The following is a 21,711-nucleotide window of genomic DNA, read 5'->3' on the forward strand; positions in this document are numbered from 1 at the left end:
GAACGTCAGATAAATGTACATATGTAAATCGAAAAACACATTGGTACATGGCGGGATTCGAACCCTGAACCTGCAGATTGCAAGTCAAGTGCTTAACCCCTGAGCCACCGACACTCTAAAGCGTTACATTACATAGAAATGCTTGAGAAAATGCTCTAGTGTACATTCACCTTTAGTCTAAGTCATCTCTCAAACTTTGAATAGAGACAACAAAATGTTTTTATACATGTGTTTTGATAGTGGGAACACAGGAAGACTGCACTTCCACATTGAGGTCACAAATGTGAAATTGCCATGTCTCGATAAGCCATCACTAGAAATAATAATTTTAACACATTCACTGCCACTCATCTGGCAATCTCATTCATAACAAAGATCGCAGTGGACGTTAAAAAAAACTATAAAAAAAAAATTTCTTGCAATCTCCAAAAGATAATTTTAAAATGCAAATTAAAGTCAACAAACTGATTTTAAGTTAAATTTCAACTGTAAATATATATGTAGTTGTAACATTGTAAATTACGACAATTTGTAATCGGACTAGGAGTATAGAAAATTTAAACATTGATATAATTTATAATTCTCATGTATTACATACAATATACATAATATGCTGAGATTTATATATTAAAAACTAAAAGCGAATTAAAACATAGTCCATACTGTGATTGCTTTCTTCGATGGAATATTAAAAACTGTTACATTTGACCAAACTTTGAGTGCTGCAATTAAAAAATTAGAAGCCATAGCCACCAAATTTATCACTTTCATACGTAATAATTATTATTTTAAAGGGTCAAAAGTATTTTAGAGGTCCACATGTGGTGTCCTTATTGCCTCAGTTGCGAAGGCTCTCAGGGTCAGGGTCCAAGTCGGTCTGAGCCTGCGGCGACCTCCGCAGGGCTCACGTAACAGTAATCCGTTAATGGCAAGATCACTACTTGTACCTGAAAAATAACCATTTAACTGTTGGTTTCTGAGACTAAAAACTCCGTTTGAAACATATTATCTCTGTTTTGTCAAAGCTAATGACAGGGATGACGATATGTTTTATATAAAGACTAGCTTTTACCCGCGACTTCGTCCGCGCGGAATATAAAAAAATGCACACAAGATAAAGTTCCTATGTCCGTCTCCTAGTTCTAAGCTACCTTCCCCATCAATTTTCAGCTAAATCAGTTGAACCGATCTTGAGTTATAAATAGTGTAACTAACACCACTTTCTTTTATATATAGGTACTAGCTGTCGCCCGCGACTCCGTCCGCGCGCAGTTAAAAAATGGGGGGGGGGGGGTTATGAAAAATAGATGTTGGCCGATTCTCAGACCTACTGAATATGCTCACAAAATTTCATGAGAATCGGTCAAGCCGTTTCGGAGCAGTACGGTGACGAAAACTGTGACACGAGAATTTTATATATTAGATATAGATAAGATTTCGATCTCAGAAACCCACAGTAATGTGATTTAACATAAAAGCTCTAAAACTAGTCTTGAAGTTAACCAACGAGTCCGTGGGACAGCGATGTTTATCACACTTATATAGGTTTCCGTTCTCTAACCCGAGTTTCTCGCTTATGGAGGTCTGTTGGGACCGGATAATGACTCTCACTTTTAGAGGTTTCTCGCTCATCCAAGTTCGATGAGAAAGTTATTGATTCTTTAATTTTTTCAAAGAAACAGAAATGGCAATATTGATCTAATAGTGTTACAGCATTCAAAACTGATTGAAGTAACTTTTCAGATCTAGGCAACTAAATAATTACGTAGTCTCCGAAGGATTCTTTCTTACGTCATTATGGAGATAGCTGAATTCGAGGAGTTTACTCATAAAGGTATACTCACCCTGAGCTGGTCCTTGTTTGGTCCCATGAGGTGTGAGGGCTCGGTACTCGCGTTGTTCTCCACGCACTTAAGACACCGCCTATACAATATAGTTAAAAAGTTTGTGCACGATAATCTAATAAACTACCAAACGGATTGGAAAAAATAATTTTGCATTTTATAGTAAAACTAGCTGTCGCCCGCGACTCCGTCCGCGCGAAATAAAAAATAGAAAACAGGGTAAAAATTATCCTATGTCCTTTTCCTGGTTCTAAGCTACCTGCCCACCAATTTTCAGTCAAATCGATTCAGCCGTTCTTGAGTTATAAATGGTGTAACTAACACGACTTTCTTTTATATATATAAGAAGATTAAGTACTGTCATAGAATGATTAACTTCAATTTAAGACACAGAGGAATGGATAGGAAAATATAATATTTTAGATAGAGTATACTAACCCTTGCTTGTTGCCGGGCGAGGCAGGCTGTGCGGGTGTGTACAGCGGAGTGTTCAGCTCGTCGAAGTCCAGTGCATCGTCAATGTTCAGTACTCTATGGAATTATAATTTATTTATTTATATATCAACGATAATTTTTTGGTCCTTCGAGTCATACAATACCTGTTTTGTGCCGAAAAGCGATGTACTCGTACCGCTACGTCAGAGATGTGAGCCACGCCGTTCTGTCGACCCCACACCAGGATGCCTATCTATAAAATTACATCAGCTAACTATACGTCCCCATTGAAGGGCTCGGAGCCTACCCCAAGTTAGGGGTGACTAGACCATAGTCAACGCTGGTCAAGTGCGAGTTGACTTCATAAATATCATTGAATTTCTTCTCAGATATGTGCAGCATCATTATGTTTTCCTACACAGTAAGAACCATCTATAAAATACTAGCTTTTACCCGCGACTCCGTCCGCGCGGAATAAAAAATAGAAAACGGGGTAAAAATTATCCTATGTCCGTTTCCTGGTTCTAAGCTACCTGCTCACCAATTTTCAGCTAAATCGATTCAGCCGTTCTTGAGTTATAAATAGTGTAACTAACACAACTTTCTTTTATATATATAGATAGTACGGCAACTAGTTTAATATAAACTAACAGAATTTTTAGTGTAAATCTAATAACATTAATGGACTATTTAAGCGTCAATTACTTGTCTATGAGTACGTACCTTGACCCTGACGTCAGGTTCAGGACGGTACGGATCCGGTGCTGTAACACTGAGACAAGTGATGGCGATACGTACAGTACGTAACACCGCTTCCGGCACCTAACACAAAACATTCAAATAGATTCTAGTATATTTCAACTTTATTTAACTATATTTAAAAAAAAACTGACATCATAAGTTCCGGACCAGGCGATAAGCATGCTCTTCCTGAACCAGACTCCCTTAGGATAGAGGTCTACTGTCCACTCCATCATGCGGTCTGTGTGAGCGATGTCGGCGAGAGCGGGGCGCGTTGAGAAGATGAAGGTGCGCATGTGATAGCAGGGTAAAGAGTGGAAGTTGTCTACAGCCAGAACAGAGCCCCACGTGTCCTCGGTGTAGAGACGCGGAGTGAAGAGAGCGCGTCCACCAGCCGTCTGCTGCACCTCCCACACACGCTCGTACTGACCTATCAGCAAACCATCTCTGTACATGGACAGGCTAAACACAATGATATTTTGTGCCTATTTGATCTTCTCTATTTTAGAACTGACGGTTGCGATTGTTTAATGTCGGGAATGACTCAAAAGCTGTCATTTCCAAGCAATGACCTATCCATTTATGGAGATCAGTGGCGTAAACACATTCACTTACTCTATAGGAGAGACTGATTCTATGGCTATAAGGTTTCTGCTTATCGATTTTACATAACAAACAGTTAAAGACTTAAATTCGCTTTTCACAAAGGATCGAACGTGCAATAGCAAACTGTCATCATATAGAGGTATATTTTGGTTAATTAAGAAACGGCTTAACTCACGTTTGATCGTCCGGTGAAGGCACCGAAGAGTTTTGGACCCATCGGGGGTCTATCTTCAGGGCGCGTCTCGCATTAGTGTGCGAAGATGGACCCCCGATGGGTCCGAAACTAGTCGGTGCCGTCACCGGACAATCAAACGTGAGTTAAGCCGTTTCTTAATTAATTAATTATGATGTCTCACGAAAGTTTAAACAATTTAATAGTATATTTTGGCGTTGTGTGAGAATATAATTTCATAATCACGGGTAGGAAATAAAATTCCGCAACTGTAACAGTACTTGAAATGTATAATTATTATAACTTCGTCTCACGTCTATTAGATAAAGTGATGAGATTACTTGTACAAGAGTATATTGAACTTACCTGACTGGTAGCTCATTGCGACGGCCATACGTTCCATGAAGAAGTCCTTGTGCTGCTGCGTCAGCGGCGACAGCAACAGCGTCGCCAACTGGTTAGGACACATCATTGGAAACCTGTCACGAAGGAACATAACAACCTGTCACATAGGCACAGAGAAACCATAGGAATAAAATTCCTCCATACAAACATTAATACATTACCTGACATGTGAGAAAGCGGCCGAGACCAGTGCATCCCATTGCATCCTGACTTCGGAGTAGTCACTGCTGTCACTGGTGTTGGTGGTACAATCGCTGGGAGTACGCTCCACACCAGCTGGTATGTTGTAAGACTCACGCTGACGGTTCAGCCAACGCTCCACAAACCTGCAGATATTACTTCATTAAGTACGGAGCTGACTGTACTTATGATATTCCTGGAAAGAATTACTTCATGGCCGCGTTATTAATTAATTAATAATTAATTAATAAAATTATTTTTATTAATTAATTGTTAATTAATTTTATTAATTAATTATTGAAGATATCAGTTGTATATAAAATAATATTTTAAATTAAAAATTGTCACTTAGTTTCAGCACTATTATGCTTATTTTATCAAATTAACAAATTTCCAACAATACAATGTACTAACTTGTACACACTCATCTCGTTGTGTACGACAAGATCGTTCTGCTGCAGCAGCTGCGCCAACGTCTCCCCCTCCAGCTCGTCCAGCTCGCTGTCAAGCCAATTCCATTCCAGGTTCCATTTGAAGAAGTTCTGACACGCCTACAACAAAAAATATGTTCACAAATTAATAAATAAATAAAAAATCTCGATTTTTATTTAAATTAGAATTTTGTTACCGACCAATTGTATTAAAATATGGTTCTATTGTATGTAATTTTGTACACTCACTTTGGCAACTTTATTGTGTCCACAAGCCATGGTGTACTGCATCCAGGCAATGAGCTGACCACGCTGTGCTGCCTGCGCTACATGCTGACCCATGTACTCGAGACATAATGTCATCAAATCCTGTAGACATTACTAATTAATTACAAATTTAGGTCTTTCCAAACAAAGTAAATCACATAATGCGTAATTAAAAGAAAAGAGTGAAAACTAATATTAGTTTTACTTACTGAAATATTATATTTATCAGCTAGAGAAAGTACCGGAAGAACTGTTTTATGTGATATTTTAATTTGACCAGTGTAGAAATACCTAAAAAATAAAAATGTATTTAATAAATCTGAATAATGCTTTGATTCAGTAATTATCGTAATTTTTTTTTTTTTCAAAAAGATTAAAATTTTTTTGACAATAAGAACAACTACCCATATTTTATATTACTTATTACAATTATTTTAGATGCGAATGTTTGGATGGATGGATGTTAGTTTGAATGTATCTAAACAACGGCTCAATGGATCTTGATGAAATTTGACATAAATGTAGATCATAGTCTGGAAGAACACAAAGGTTACTAATTACCTTTTTTAACCCCGCGCACTAGTCACAGGCGACAGCTAGTATAGGCGGTCAAGATAATTGAAACAACTTATCCAATACAAAAAAAATAATTAACATACTTAAGAAACTGTGGAAAGACTGACGCAGCAACTGGATTCTCTTGCAGAACTATGCGTGTCTTTTTACACTCACTCCATTCTCTATTCATCAGCATAACCTTATCACAGATTAATATATATTCAAACAAGGATATCTAAGAGGACCATAGAAATTTGCATAAAATAACATGGAAGCTACAGGTAGGCAGGTAGGCATTGCTATTGTGGATAGTTCAGTAAGACATGTAAAACTTTACATGGGCATAAAAAACTTGAGAGGTGTCAAGGGACACCCGGATGGAACGAAGTTCCTTTCTATTAATTAGTGAAGGAACCAATGTTTATTCTACGAATAAAAAACTTAAGTCTTCACAAGAAGTACATTTTATTTCTATGAATTTTCGTTATATATTGTCACGTCGTTGCCATGGTGAAGTAGCGCTCATTCGTCGTTAACATACTTACTATAGCAAAAAGTGTTGTGACAACTTTTCGTAAGAATTTTTTCCGTCTAGCCCCCTTTCACAACGCGCGATAAGGAACTTCGTTCCAAAAGAAAAAAACATAACATGACAGCTACAATACATTAATGTTTTTCTGACACTTTTTGATATTGACAAAGTGGCATTAGTGAGGTGTAATTATTTAGTTTGACTTATGCGGACCGATTCTGATATCCTTGTTGGTCTATACCAGTGTTTACCAAAGTGAGCGATAACGCCCCCTTGGGGGCGTTTGAAACCTAGGAGGGGGCGATAAAGGGCCCAAAAAATGGGGGCATTGAAATTAATTAAAGTAATGAAATTGTGGTTTTTAAGTTTTAGGGCTGAATAAAAAATTAGGGGGCTCTGAAATATAATTTTCAAAGGGGGCGGTGAAAGAAATAAGTTTGACAATCACTGGTCTATACCAAGGATTCCCAAAGTGTACCCCTAGCTTCGATATCGAACTTAAAGCATTGTTAATTCTCTCTCTGTCTTCTACTGACTTCTTCGATTGATTGAATGAAAAATACTAATAATAATTGATCTTAAAAGTTGGTAATTTGGCCATGCGGGTCTGTGGTAACAGTTCATTTTAAAAAAAGGGTCACATGTCCAAAATAGTTTGGGGATCCCTGGTCAACACAATATGAAAATAACTTTGTAACACTTTATTGAGGTTGACAGGAGGATGCTAGTTAGCTGCCATAATTTAGTTTGACTTATGTCCACCAGTTCAGAAAGCCTTGTTGGTCTATATCTATCTATAAATATAAAAGAAAGTCGTGTTAGTTACATTATTTATAACTCAAGATCGGTCAAACTGATTTAGCTGAAAATTGATGGGGAGGTAGCATAGAACTAAGAGACAGACATAGGATTTTTTTTTATCTTGTGTGCATTTTTTTTATTCCGCGCAGACAGAGTCGCGGGTAAAAGCTGGTATTCAATAAAGAAAGCAAGAGGGAAAACAATAAAATCTTTGACAGTTAGACAAATATATAAACAAAATACTGCGGAACATGGTTAAGTAAGTTTCACACTTATAGAGGTTTTTCTTTTAGCAAAGTTTCTAACTTATGTGGATATGTTCCATTAGAACCGTACAATGACTCCTACATATGAAGGTTTTTTGCTTATCCATGTTTGTCTACAATAACATAGCTCTCAAAATAGAGTTGTTTCAGTAAAAGATTTTTAAAAATGTTAACATCATTCTTCATTCAAATCTCTTATAGCAATTTTTGATAAAATATGGTCATTGTTTCACAAATTCTTATTAGAAACATACTATACCTGAAACACTTCACTGCTTGCACACAGAATGAGTCTGTGCACAGGATATGCTACTCCACCAACATCAAGTATCAGATCACTCATCAATTGTTCTGCATACAATGTGGCTATCTTGAGGAGAACACATTTTGAATTATCTACCTGGAAATAAATACAATATTTAGATATATCATTAAACTTAACTTTTAGTAACTAAAGAAAGATTGTATTTGTAAGACAATAAATATTTTACTATATTCTAAGACTGGAGCTGTTGATTTGGTAATCTCAGAATATACCTATACATACTCCTTTTGATAATTCTGACCTACTTGGCTTTTTATGTAGTATGTTTAAATTATTTTGAATTAGGAATGTCAGTATTATTTTCTTAAGTTTGAAGTATGTTATAATAAACCAATTCCGTTTATATTCTCAAATAAGTAAGATGTATAGTATTCAAAAATAACTGTTTAACTTTTATATACATATTTAATAATAATCCTGTATCAACTAAATTATATCCAATATGTTTGAGTAAGAATAAATATTTTCCGAATCAGTCTATAAGTGTATATTTGGTTTGAGAGTGATCCCATCATCAACATCCACCATTTCAAGAGGTTATGGGCCCAGAACCTCTTAAAATGGTGGATGTGGAAGCGTGCTGGGCCCATAACCTCTTGAAATGGTGGATGTTGATGATGGGATCACTCTCAAACCAAATATACACTTATAGACTGATTCGGAAAATTTCGGTTTTCGAAAAGATTCGGTTTTCTGTACTTGTCTGTTGTTATGATGTATATTCTGAGATTAAGGGGGTGTGTTGATTTGGTAATCTCAGAATATACCTATACATACTCCTTTTGATAATTCTGACCTACTTGGCTTTTTATGTAGTATGTTTAAATTATTTTGAATTAGGAATGTCAGTATTATTTTCTTAAGTTTGAAGTATGTTATAATAAATTAATTCCGTTTATATTCTCAAATAAGTAAGATGTATAGTATTCAAAAATAACTGTTTAACTTTTATATACATATTTAATAATAATCCTGTATCAACTAAATTATATCCAATATGTTTGAGTAAGAATAAATATTTTCCGAATCAGTCTATAAGTGTATATTTGGTTTGAGAGTGATCCCATCATCAACATCCACCATTTCAAGAGGAGCAACCTTGAATTATTCATTTTATTAGTTTTTGATTATTTTGATGATAATGTTGGATATAAAGTTACCTCGAGATCATCATTGTTGTTTATGTTTTCGTCGCTTATTTCGGAGTTTGACGCACAGGATGCCAAATCCCTTGAATGGGAACTCATAATGAATAACTTAAATAGTTCCTACATTGGAAAATAACTTTCTTTAAATAACTAAATTGTTATTATGGTGCCTTAAAATGTTAAAATTATGATATAGATACAAGTACGTAGAACCGCACAAAAAATTTGACAATTTGATTTTGACAACTTAGATAAATAATGTCAATATTGATCATAGCACGTTGGAAGAGACGTTATATTTTTTTCATCTAATTTTGAAGCCGAAGCGCTGGCGATAATGAGAGTTTTCAATATTTTTTAATACAATCCAAAACAGCAAAATTACTCTTGAATTATTTTTGGATACATATTATACTTTAAATGTTTTATGCCATAATACTAGCGAAATAACGTAAATTACGCCTTCTGTGGGAAAGTCAATGCCATTGCTTGATTTGTTTGACAGATTGATTGATGGACATTGACAGACAGAGAGTATTTTGACAATAACAAGTGACAAATGCTACAAATTAATGAAATTGGTTTAATTCGGTCAAACCACCACAAGTTGATATTTTTAGCTGTGTTTATATTATCCTCGTTCTAACTTAAATGATAAAGAGATTCACGTTTTGACAGGTCGGTGGACGCACGTGTATCGAGGTTTTAGTGTTTTTATTTTGCATTTTAAGTGTAAAAAGTTCTTATTTATATTTTAAATTGGTTAATACTAACTCTTTTGCTGCTGGTAAGTAGAAAACTATTTGTTAATTCGTGAGACCAAAATGGAAACAGACCCTCCAAGCGAACCTCCCGATCCGGGAGCCACTCCTTCCCGCAAACGGCAAGCAGACGATGGAACAGTCTCCTCCTCTTCTAAAAAATCTTTGTCTGATCCCTCCCAAGCAAACCCATCTATAGGAAATTTATATATTCACCCGTCATTTGCCGAAGGCCTTAAATCTTACGCCAACGATGATAAAGGTCCATTCGTCGTCCAAGTCTCTAGGGACGTCGAAGACCCGACTTCCGGAGCCTCGTTAAGAGCCATTACTTTTGGTCAATTCCTTCACAAACATAAAATAAGCTCCATCTTACATGATGGTGTTAAAAACGTTGGTCGTAACAAAATAATCGTCGAGTTTTCGACAGCTCATGCAGCCAACCACTTCCTTATCAATCCTATCCTCTCCCTATGTAAATTCAAAGCCTTCATCCCCACATATAATATGACCAGAATGGGATTGGTGAAGGGAGTCCCCATAGACTGGTCGATGAGTGAGCTCGTTCAATCTTTGGAGCTTCCCCCAGGCTGTGGTGAGGTGCTCAAAGCCCGAAGGTTGAACAGAAAAACAACTCAGGAAAATGTCACCACCTGGATACCGACTCAGTCTGTTGTCCTGACCTTTAGGGGTCAAATACTTCCAAGTAAAGTTTATTCCTACCACACATCCTTACCTATCGAAACCTACAAACTTCCTACCATTCAATGCTTAAACTGCTGTCGTTTTGGCCATACCAAAACAATCTGCAGATCACAACCCAGGTGTTATAGGTGCTCCCAGTCCCATGCAGGGGAATCTTGTGAAATAGATAAAAATCTAGCCTCATGTCTACATTGCTCAGGCAAACATTTTGCCAATGACAAGGCTTGTCCTGAATTCACTAGACAGCAATCAATTAAAGTAATTATGTCTCAGAATAATATATCCTACATGGAAGCGGCAGCTCAATTCCCTTCTGTCCGGCGATCCTATGCTGAGATGGCAAAGGAAATGTTTACTCCTCCCGCCTATTCACCTAAGACCCCCTCCTGTCCGACAACTCAACCCACACCCAAAACTTCCTACCGTCAAACAACATTCCGGTCTCCTCGCCCTCGAGCCCCACCAGGCAAGGGTTATGACAGAGGTGCTCACCAGAATATTGTTGGTGAATGTGCTTCATCCCTTCCGAATGGACATGCTCTTAATCAAAATTCTCCCCCCAATGAAACTCTACCTATGTTAGAACAACTTTCCACTCTCCTTCTCAGTCTTATCACTCCTTGTAGTGACATTCCTCTACCGTCCAACGTTGCCAAAAACATTTCCAAACTTTTTAAAATCCTCCAAGATGGCCCCAACAACCATACTTCAATGGAACAGTAAAAGCTTACGGCCCAAAAAACACGAGTTATGCTCCCTCATTAACCTGCATAAACCTGTCATTGTTGCCATCTCGGAGACATGGTTAATGCCTGGTTCCCGGTTCCGGGTACCTGGTTTCTCCTGTTTGAGGGATGACAGAAATGATGGGTATGCAGGCAGTGCCATCCTTGTTCGGCACTCCCTTCCCTTTTCCCAAATCCCCCTTCCTCCACATAGTCAACAGATTAATGCTGTTGCTGTCCGTGCCTTAGACATTTCTTTTGTATCTGTGTATATTCCTCACCCTACCCCATCTCTACTTCCTGAACTACAATCAATCTTATCTTCGGTCCCAAGTCCTATCATCGCCCTGGGTGACCTTAACACTCACCACACCATGTGGGGGTGCTATGGCTGTGATGGGTTTGCTCCGCTGCTGATTGACATACTTGATGATGTAGGTCTCTGCATCCTCAATGATGGCTCTCCAACGCGCAGGGTATTCCCAAATCAGAACCCTAAAACTGCCGTGGATCTTTCCCTCTGCTCTCCTAATCTTGCCTCCCAGATTACTTGGAAAACCCTCCCATCCTCATACGGCAGCGATCACTTTCCTATCATTCTCTCATTAAACAATAGGTCCTTCCTTCCTTCTTCTCATGATCCGCTTTTAAAATATCAACTTAAAAAAGCAAAATGGACAGAGTATGCCAGATCTGTTGATTTCTTGATAGACTCCTTGCCAGATCCGGTAAGTGATGGAAATATTTTAGCATGCTACGATCTTTTTTTAAAATCTCTCATATCTTCAGCTGACTCTCATATTCCTAAAAAACACCCTCCCAAAAATCATCTGCTTTCTTCTCCCTGGTGGGATGATGAATGCAATGATTTATTTGCTCAAAGAACATCTGCAGAAAAGACATATTCAAATTGTATGTCTCAGGAGAACTTTATTAAATATCAGAGGCTTGATTCCAAAGTTAAAAAGTTAGTTACAAGGAAGAAAAGAAGTAGTTGGACTCGGTTTTGTGAATCACTTAGTCCTAGATCCCCATCTTCAATTGTATGGACGAATATTAGGAAATTTCGACGTTCCCTCAACCATACTGATCCCTCATCCAACAATCCCTTGGATTGGCTTAATGACTTTGCTGACAAATTGGCTCCACCTTATGTCCCTAATATTGACTCGTTTCCAAATTTTACTCCAACTCCCTCTTCAGATGATATGGATGCTCCCTTTTCTTTTTCTGAGCTCCAAATTGCTCTGAATGGCTTAAAGGATTCGACACCAGGGGAAGATGGCGTCCCTTATTCGTTTTTGACTAATCTAAATGACAAAGCTAAAATCCATTTCCTCAATATAATTAATAAATTTTTTGAAACTGGTACTGTCCCTCACTCCTGGAAATCCCAAATAGTTATTCCTGTTATCAAACCTGGTAAAAATCCCTTGGATTCTAATTCCTATAGACCCATAGCTTTGTCAACTACATTGGCAAAAATAACAGAACATCTTCTTAAAAACCGCCTGGAATGGATAATTGAAAGTAAGAATATTCTTCCCTCCTCCCAATTTGGGTTTCGGAAGGGACTGAGTACTACTGACAGCCTCGGCATATTGACAACAGACATCCGGATAGCCTTTACAAAAGGCGAGTACCTTGCGGGCGTTTTTCTAGATATCGCTTCTGCATATGACAACGTTCAACTTCCGGTACTCAGGCAAAAATTGCAATCTCTGAGTATCCCGCCGAAGTTAACACATTTTATATGTAGCCTGCTGTTCTGCAGGTCCATAGTGGTCAAACACCAGTCATCCTCTCTTCCCCCCAGACTCGTCTGGAAAGGTCTCCCTCAAGGCTCAGTTCTCAGCCCTCTTCTATATAGCATTTATACACATGATCTCGAATTGTCTGTCAGCAGTTTTTGTAACATCCTGCAATACGCTGATGATATTGCCCTCTATCACAGCTCTGGCAGTGTAGAGGAAATATCTTGTCGTATTAATTCTGCTTTATATTATCTAGGTCAGTGGCTTTCTGATCATGGTTTGTCCCTCTCTGTAGGGAAATGCCAGGCAGTGGTTTTTACAAGGAAAAGGTCCCTTCCATCCTTCCAATTTTCAATTGAGGATCAACTAATCCATCTTTCAGATAAAATAAAATTTTTGGGTATTTACCTTGATAACCGCCTTTCTGGAATTGCACATTCTGAACATATTATCAAAAAATGTGAAAAGGGGATTAATGTGATACGAGCAGTGGCAGGAGTCTGGTGGGGTGCCCACCCATACTCCTTAAAACTTTTATATAATGCCTTAGTTAGAAGCCATATGGATTATTGCATGTTTATTCTTGAACCTTTTAATAAATCTGCAGTTCAAAAACTTAATAATATTCAATTCAGATGCCTCAGAATTATACTGGGCGCAATGAAATCTTCCCCCACCAATGCACTTCAAGTGGAATGTGTGGATCCTCCTCTAACAATTCGTCGCCAGTACCTTTGTGACCGGTTTGTTAGCAAGATGTTACAATTATCATCACACCCCCTTTGGCCCAGATTAACTCAACTATCTAGTGCTCCCCAATCCCGTAACTCTTCATCATATTTAGTAGATAGTTTTTTGAAATACACTAATCTCCCTCATCCGGTTTCAACTTTCCCACTTAATCCATTGTTTTCTACTCCTTATAATGCTCTAGTATATAACCCTCTTATCATCACTGATATTGGCCTGGTTAAAGGTGCCCCAGACACTAACAATAAGTTTCAAAATTATATTCACCAAAATTGGTCAAATCACATTCTTATTTATACTGATGCATCAAAGCTGTCCCCTGATGGCTGTGTTGGTGCTGCCTGTTGGGTTCCCAGGTATAAAATAATTTTAAAGTTTAAATGCCCTCCCGAGTCTTCTGTGTTTACAGGAGAAGCCACTGCTTTATTGGAAGCAATTTTGTTTGCTCATTCCCATAACCTCAAACAAACTGTAATTTTGACTGACTCCCTTAGTTGTTTAATGTCTATAAAAGAAAACCCTTTTCGAAGCAAGTCAAGATTTCCCATTATTTTGAAGATCAGGGAAGCTTTGCTCTCGTGTAATCAAAAAGGATTAACCATAATTTTGGTTTGGATCCCTAGCCACTCCGGTATCCCTGGAAACGAGACTGTTGATTCCTGCGCTAAATTAGCTGTTATCTCTGGCTCTCTTGACCATTTCCAAAACTCGGCTCAAGATTTATGCGGTCTTGCAAAAACTTATCTTAACCGATCTTGGAATACACTCTGGAATGAATCAAAGTCCATCAAAGGCAAATATTATGCCTCAATCCAGCCGAACATACCAACTCGACCCTGGTTTTTCAAATATAGGAATGCTGATCGCTGGGTCACCTCTACTATTTCCCGGTTACGGCTTGGTCACTCTTGTACACCTGTTTTTCTGGCCAAACTACGGATAAGGAATAGCTCTATATGTGAATGTGGCTTGGATGAAGGCACTGTATCACACATTCTTTTCAACTGTCCCAAACTTCTTCATCCTCTTTATGATGTCCTCCCCCCTAACATCCCTCGTCCCGTAAATGTTGAGTATTTGTTAACTTTTGTGTTTAGTTCATATTGTAGATTTTTATGTAAATATATAGAATGTAATAAAATTAAACTGTAGTGTATTATGATTAAATACTTCTTATATATAATGATTAATTAATGTTTGTTCCTTTTGTTTTTTTGTAGGTGTGAGTGTGGCTAATGTTAAAAATAAACTTCTCTTTACTACATAGCTGATCAAATTTTGCAACATATATCACCGATCAATCTCCTTCGAGCCTCCCTCTTCAACGCGACACTGGCGAAACAATCGGTGCCCAGTTGGCACACCTAAAAGCCACTGCTTGGAAATTGAATTGAATTGGTTTAATTCGTATTCGTTTATTTAATTAGATATTCCAGATTAAAAGTAACGAATGTACTTTTAATGCATTATGTTTATAAAATGATCTTTTGTAATTTAATAAATATTTTACAGTTACAAACTCGAACTTGCTTTATCAGTTAATGATAATGGGTTACAAAAAGAAGAAAAATGTTATCATAGTGTCTTTGTGTGTGGTATTTTCTTTCATATTATATCAGTTGTACTTCTTTTTAACAATTACATCGGAGACCGGCAACGGGAACAGAATCATTCCAGTATTAGATCATCAGAAAATAAAAGATGTTGTACACATACGATCTGAAGATGACAAATACATTAATGAAAATGGTCTTATTCGTGGAGTTTATTATTTACACGTGCAGCTATATAGACCTAATCATAAAAATGAATTTGAATGCAGAATATCGAAAACACGAATACCATTTGAACAAGTAAATGATGATTATTGTGATTGTGAAGATGGAACGGATGAGCCAAGCACCAATGCATGTCCAAATGGTACCTTTTATTGTCAATATCAGTATAAAAAGAAACCTGTAACGCTCCACACTGTGCCTTCAAGCAAAATAAATGATGGGATTTGTGATTGCTGTGATGGCTCAGATGAGTGGCTTAATGAGCCTAATAAGAAACTTCTTAGCCAAGCATTTATGAAAAATTACAGGTTTTATGTATCTGAATGTCCTAATACATGCCATTGAATTATACTACCCACATCTTTATTACTATATGTTTTGATGAAGAATATTTGTACAGTTTTAGAGGCATTTAAGCAAAAATGTAAGAAGAATTTACATAATATAAATACTCAGTGTAACATATGTTGAAACTTGATTTAGAACCTATTTGTCATATCATATCTATTAAATTTTTTTGAAACAGTAAAAATGTTCATACTGCCTCTATTTTTAATGCTAATTTTAAACTAAGTAAATAGAAAGCAACCAAATCTTAGTAACTTATCCAATTTCAAATTGAAAATATGTAAGATGATATAAAAGTAACAATAAGGTAGACTTTAACACAATTTTATTCTTGGAATCAGTAATATTCTGAACAATTTTACATTATGTACCTGCCATTACAAAAGAGTTGAATAAAATAATGTTTTAAAAAAAGCCTCTTATAGTGTGAAATAAATATTTTCTCAAGACTGAAATATCTTAAATAAATCTTAAATGATTTTGTGTGTTTTTTAATGCAAATAATTAATTTACTTAGACTTATTGCAATTATTTGGTTTGCCCCCGATTATACAATTCTTGAATGGTAAAAAAATAATTTCTATCAACTGGAAAGATAATTGTTGCTTCTTATTTTACATCTTAATTCTTAATCTATAATAATCTATATATAATTCTTAATCTGAGTTTTACATAGACGGTTACAGATGAAATAAAACAGATAGCATATCATTTAAGCCGTAAACCATTAAAATTGTCATAAATATGTATTTACCTTTAAAATATCACAAGCAAACCAAAATATTTTACCTCATATGATTTTTGAACGAAAATTGTCTATACTCGTAACGTCTAGAAATTTCCATTGTCATGTTTAAATATCTGTGGTTTGTACTTTGTAGTCGCATTTTCTTGTCGTTGTCTGTGAACGCTAATTGCACGTTTTGTACCGGCGATTTTTACGAATTCTTCATATTTGTGCAAAGAAAGCGGTAGTGTCTTCCTGAATTGTGTATATATAAAATTGTTTTAATTACAATATGACTGTTGACGAAGGGATTGATATTTCTAAAGCGGGAGACCGCGGAGTATTGAAGAGGATTATCAAAGAAGGCGAAGGCACCGACACACCTAATCCTGGTTGTCAGGTTACCGTACATTACACTGGTACTCTTTTAGATGGCACTAAATTTGATTCCAGTAAAGACAGAAACGAGCCTTTCGAGTTTCAACTTGGAAAAGGTAAGTACTGGAAGACTATAAAACAGCACACTGCGTAAATAAAAAATCTTATAGAACTTCATTGTGCTTCCTTTTTCTTACGGTTATTAGATAGTCACATAGTCGCATTTGGATACAGTATAATAAGATACGGCTTACTTAACTTGAATGCAGTTATTGCATTAGGTGCAGTATTGTGATTGTGGCCATTGGTATTAGCAAAAAAGTTAATTAGGAAGATTAAAATTTGTCTTATTTTTCAATTTCCAGACTACAAATTTGCTTATTTCTGAACTAGATAGAATTTAACTTAACCTGGGCATTTATTTATGTTAAAATTTAAAACAGACCTTGAACAAGTTAGATTCATTACTAATTTTATTCAAAGGTTCATGAGGTTATTTCATAAAATTTAAATAAAAGTAATCAATATTAAATTAGATAAAATAGTTGCCACACCACAAAATTGTTGCCATTTATGTAATGTTATCACTTGTTGATAATAAAACTTTAACCACAAACCCACTTCCCTTGGTTATGATTAAAAAAAAACTTTAGAACTGTTCCTTGGTCAAAGGGTTATTTCATTGCTGAAATGAACTATCTTAATTTTATTAGACTGAAACAGGGAAAAAAATAATCCAATACCCTTGTATTATTTAGGTGAAGTTATAAAAGCATGGGACATTGGTGTGGCGACAATGAAGAAAGGGGAAGTGTGTGTGTTGACATGTGCACCGGAATATGCTTATGGTGCTGCCGGAAGCCCCCCTAAAATACCACCTAATTCTACATTGCAGTTTGAGGTATGTTATTTGCACTGTTTTTTTTTTTGAGAAAAACATCTATGATCTTTATTTTGACAGTTGATTATTATACATATTTATACACAAATTACTAATTGTATACATGTTAACGTTTTTAAATTTTATAGGTTGAAATGATTGACTGGAAAGTGGAAGACCTCAGTCCTGGTAAAAAGAAGGGAATCCTCCGGCATATCCTAGAGCAAGGGTCTGGTCTTGATTATCCTAATGATGGGGCACTGGTTACAGGTAGATACTAACCCTTTAAATACACAAAAACACAAATTACTAGATTTTTCCTGCGACTATATCGGTGCCAAATAAAAAAAAAACAGTAAGTAGCCCATGCATTCTTCCAGACAGTGAAGTCTGTGCCAAATTTTGTTGAGATCCGTTAAGTTTTTTTGATGATACATAGTAACAAATATCCATCCATCCAAACTTTAGCATTTATAATATTAGTATTTTGTATAAACACTTTTGGTTTTAACAAATTTTTAGTAGAAATTGAATTTTATTATTTTATTAAATGTGTTTATTTTTTTAGTTGAACTTGAGGGTCGGTTACAAGCTGATGGTAAAGTATTTGACACAAGAACGTTGAGCTTCCCTCTCGGTGAAGGAACTGAGAACAATATATGTGAAGGTATTGAAAGGGCCCTGGAGAAGTTTCAAAAAGGTGAAAAGTCCAGATTGACTATTGCACCTAAGTATGGGTTCAAATCGGAAGGGAATGCTAGTTTAGGTGTACCTCCGGATTCGACATTAGAGTATATAGTGAAATTAGTTAACTTTGAGAAAGCCAAAGAATCGTGGGCTATGGACGGAACGGAAAAACTGGAGCAAGCAAAGATATTTAAAGAGAAGGGCACCGGGTACTTTAAGAATAACAAATTCCAGCTGGCTATTAAAATGTACAAGAGGGTTACTAGTTTACTTGAAGGTGAGTTCTAGAAGTAATGTTAACTGAATGAAAAACATATGTAAATATTATATTTTACGTATTTTAGTCCACATTCTCATTTCCACATCACCCTTTTCTAATACGGAAGTGATGGGAAGGTGAAGTAAGTTTGGTGGAGGAGACACATAGGCAAAGGAAAAATCTTCTCTATGAGTCCCCTCCTCTATTGATTAAAGGTTGACAATGCATCTAAAATGCAAACTATAGGCAAAAGTTGTTACAGTATTTCTATCTTTCATTATAAAAAAAATGTATGTTTATTAAGTACTAGCTTTTACCCGCGACTCCGTCCGCGCGGAATAAAAAAATAGAAAACGGGGTAAAAATTATCCTATGTCCTTTTCCTGGTTCTAAGCTACCTGCCCATCAATTTTCAGTCAAATCGATTCAGCCGTTCTTGAGTTATAAATGGTGTAACTAACACGACTTTCTTTTATATATATAGATATTATATAGATTTTCAAAATTTTACAAGATATTTTTCTATAACATAGGACGTTGAACGATTTTTATTTAGATATGATTGAAGATACATCAGAGAGTGAAGACAACAAAACACAGGCCAAGGAGTTGCTACTGTCAGCATATTTGAACCTCTCCCTGGTTTACCTGAAAGTGACTCCGGCGCATCACTTTGAGGCGAGGGACTTCGCCACGAAGGCCCTGAAATTCGACCCTGAGAATGTAAAGGGTCTGTTCAGAAGGGGCCAGGCACTCCTCGGCTTGGGAGAGGCGGAGCAAGCTATAGAAGATTTCCAGAAGGTTGTTAATGCTGAACCACAAAATAAGGTATGTAAAGGTTATAATTTTAGGGTAAACAAATGGGACCCATCTGCAAGCACTTCCTTTCGATTAAAATATTTTTTATTAAAATCGGAGCACCAGGGGCGGAGTTTCGCGGTAACACACATAAAAAAAAAATACAGTGGAATTGATAACCTCCTTCTTTTTGAAGTCGGCTAAAAATACAATTTATTGTTGTATTAAATTACTAATGTGTTTTATTCATTTACATTAAGATACCAAATGAGGAGTTTTTGTTCAGCACAATGTGTTTTTAATGTCCGCTACTTCTTTTACGCTTAAATAAAAAAGATCTAGTAATAAATATACATATATCACTCGGGGATAATGTAGCTTCTTCAGTGAAAGAATTTTTCAAATTTATTTAGTAGTTTCGGAGCATATTCAATGTAAACAATGAAATCTTTCCTCTTACTAATATGGGTATAGATTGAATAAAATGTTTTTCTTCCAAACATAGATACAAAAGTCTAGTTTTATGTACGTATTGATTTTAAAGCAGTAGAATAAACTAAAAAGAAAGTGCCATATTTATTGTATATTTTATTTAATTGTATCCAGGCGGCCGGTAATCAGATAATCGTGTGCCGTGCAGCGATACAGAAACAGAAACAGAAGGAGAAGCAGCTGTACGCGAACATGTTCGACAAGTTCGCCAAACACGACTCGGAGGTAACAGGTCCGCTCTCATTCACATAGATATATAACAATTGCCATTTCTAAAAGAATTTTTTTTTTCTCCATATGCAGTTCTAGTTTAGTAGATGTTTATGTGCTTTATGTTAAGAGACTAATTGCTTTTTTACCAACTATATAAATAACAACTTATGCATTTGAGTACTTAATTGGTAACTAAGGAGAGTTCTTTGTACTCAGAGTGCGGCAACAAATGTGTGTATTTTTGTACTCTATGTATTATTTAATGAGATAAAATTGTAGCTTAAGGATAAGATTTCGAAATTTTAAATCACTTTTTTTTAAATATTTGTACACTTACAGATTGAAAAAATCCGAGCGAAAGCAGAAGTAGATGTGATAGGTGAGAAGGTGGGAGAGTGGGGCGTGGGAGAAGGAGAGTGGACTGACCAGCAGCGTGACAGAAAGCCCACAGAATTTGAAAAGGAGAACCCTAACATACTCATGCTGGACAAAGATGGACGTTTCCAGAACATGTGAATGTGCTCTTATAAATATTTCACTTTAACACATTGAATGCCACAAAGTCACCGAGTTCACTTCTGTATTAAATCGTAGTGGTATCAACAGCCTTTATCTGCCCACTGTTGGGCATAGGCTTTTCCCGATGCCTTCCAAAGTATGTGGTCTTTTCCTCAGTGGCATGAAATGTGTTAATGTCATTTATACAGTAGTATTGGATGCGGGTATGTTTTTTTTTATAATTTGAATTTCTTGAATAAAAATTAATTTAGACAAAATGTCTTGAAATACTTTGAAGTTGTACTTTGATATGAATTAAATAAAAATATATTGTCTTTCAACCTCTGAATAAAACTTAATTATGTTTTTGTCATGACATTTTTGCAGTTTTTAAGTAATTTAAAAAATGTCATTTTTTTTTATGTTTGTTCAGTAATTATTTGTGATGATATATTAATAAGAACACATTCCATGATGTTTTTTTCATATAATTATGTAACTGGAGCTAGTATATGTTTAAGAATATTTGTAATATGTGAAAATGAAATCTTACAGCATTTTTAACTCGTAATAAAACATAGATCTCGTCACCAAAATTTTGTGTGTTTTTAGTCTTTTAAGCCACCGATTAAGTGTCTCAAGATTTTTAAATGTATTTCTTAGTGAATTTTTTTAGCATTATATATTCAAATAACCATCCGTTAGAGGGTAATTTTACTGTAAAACTTTTAAAATTAGAATTTTTTTTCATGCACTCCCATGAGAAAGTCTTTTAATTTACTCTGAATACTTAAATATTTCAAATTTTTACTAATGTAATTTATATTATCAAAGCTTTTTATTATTTTTTATCAGATTCATATGAAGGCTTTATTTGTAACATTTAAGGGTCATGTCCACTGGCTAATTGTAAGTGTTAGTTATGTGCAATTGCAATTCTAATATTAAACTACTCAATAAACTGTTTTAAAAAGGAAATTTTGTAGTTTATTTTCAATTTTTTTTTACCTTATATTTTTATTAACTTTTTCTATATGATGAAAAAATTGTTGAATAAAAAAATAATGAAACAAACGTAAATTCATCGAAAATAGACTTTATTGAGATCAAATAATTTTCATAATAAAAACAATCTGTATTTGAAAAAAAAAAAGATATATTTACAATATACAATAACGTAAGTTAACTTCGTAAAAAATATTTTTAATAGACAAATAAAAATTTAACTTTTCATCTTAACACATTCA

The 21,711-nt window shown here is 35.6% G+C and overlaps 3 protein-coding genes and 1 long non-coding RNA gene across 5 annotated transcripts; 3 read left to right on the plus strand and 1 right to left on the minus strand.

Moving 5' to 3' along the window:
* Positions 1-799: 799 nt before the first annotated feature.
* Positions 800-8,948, minus strand: LOC106711819 (BTB/POZ domain-containing protein 17). Its single transcript, XM_045679343.1, has 14 exons — positions 8,724-8,948; positions 7,498-7,638; positions 5,741-5,838; positions 5,291-5,372; positions 5,064-5,183; positions 4,798-4,934; positions 4,365-4,529; positions 4,165-4,277; positions 3,173-3,450; positions 3,003-3,101; positions 2,444-2,532; positions 2,289-2,375; positions 1,845-1,923; positions 800-947 (listed from the first exon to the last, which is right to left on the minus strand). The coding sequence occupies exons 1-14, from the start codon at positions 8,808-8,810 to the stop codon at positions 861-863; spliced, it is 1,662 nt and encodes a 553-aa protein (XP_045535299.1). The 5' UTR covers positions 8,811-8,948; the 3' UTR covers positions 800-860.
* A 434-nt stretch (positions 8,949-9,382) lies between these two features.
* LOC123721243 lies at positions 9,383-14,804 on the plus strand. Its single transcript, XR_006756190.1, has 2 exons — positions 9,383-9,498; positions 14,627-14,804. It is a non-coding gene; the product is annotated as an uncharacterized LOC123721243 (long non-coding RNA).
* Positions 14,805-14,859: 55 nt separating this feature from the next.
* LOC123721242 (glucosidase 2 subunit beta) lies at positions 14,860-15,643 on the plus strand. The gene has a single exon (XM_045679342.1). It carries the CDS (start codon positions 14,948-14,950, stop codon positions 15,527-15,529), a length of 582 nt encoding a protein of 193 aa, XP_045535298.1. The 5' UTR covers positions 14,860-14,947; the 3' UTR covers positions 15,530-15,643.
* Positions 15,644-16,384: 741 nt separating this feature from the next.
* LOC106711829 (FK506-binding protein 59) lies at positions 16,385-20,722 on the plus strand. Of its 2 annotated transcripts, none has more exons than XM_014504237.2 (7): positions 16,385-16,753; positions 17,396-17,538; positions 17,667-17,787; positions 18,086-18,481; positions 19,020-19,291; positions 19,868-19,985; positions 20,306-20,383. In XM_014504237.2, the coding sequence occupies exons 1-7, from the start codon at positions 16,552-16,554 to the stop codon at positions 20,308-20,310; spliced, it is 1,257 nt and encodes a 418-aa protein (XP_014359723.2). In that variant the 5' UTR covers positions 16,385-16,551; the 3' UTR covers positions 20,311-20,383. The 2 variants fall into 2 exon arrangements, with proteins under 2 accessions (XP_014359723.2, XP_014359722.2); XM_014504236.2 differs by having other exon boundaries at positions 16,386-16,753; positions 19,868-19,978; positions 20,306-20,722.
* The last annotated feature ends 989 nt before the right edge of the window (positions 20,723-21,711 follow it).

This window comes from Papilio machaon, chromosome 9 (assembly GCF_912999745.1).
Source record: "Papilio machaon chromosome 9, ilPapMach1.1, whole genome shotgun sequence".
NCBI lineage: Eukaryota > Metazoa > Arthropoda > Insecta > Lepidoptera > Papilionidae > Papilio > Papilio machaon.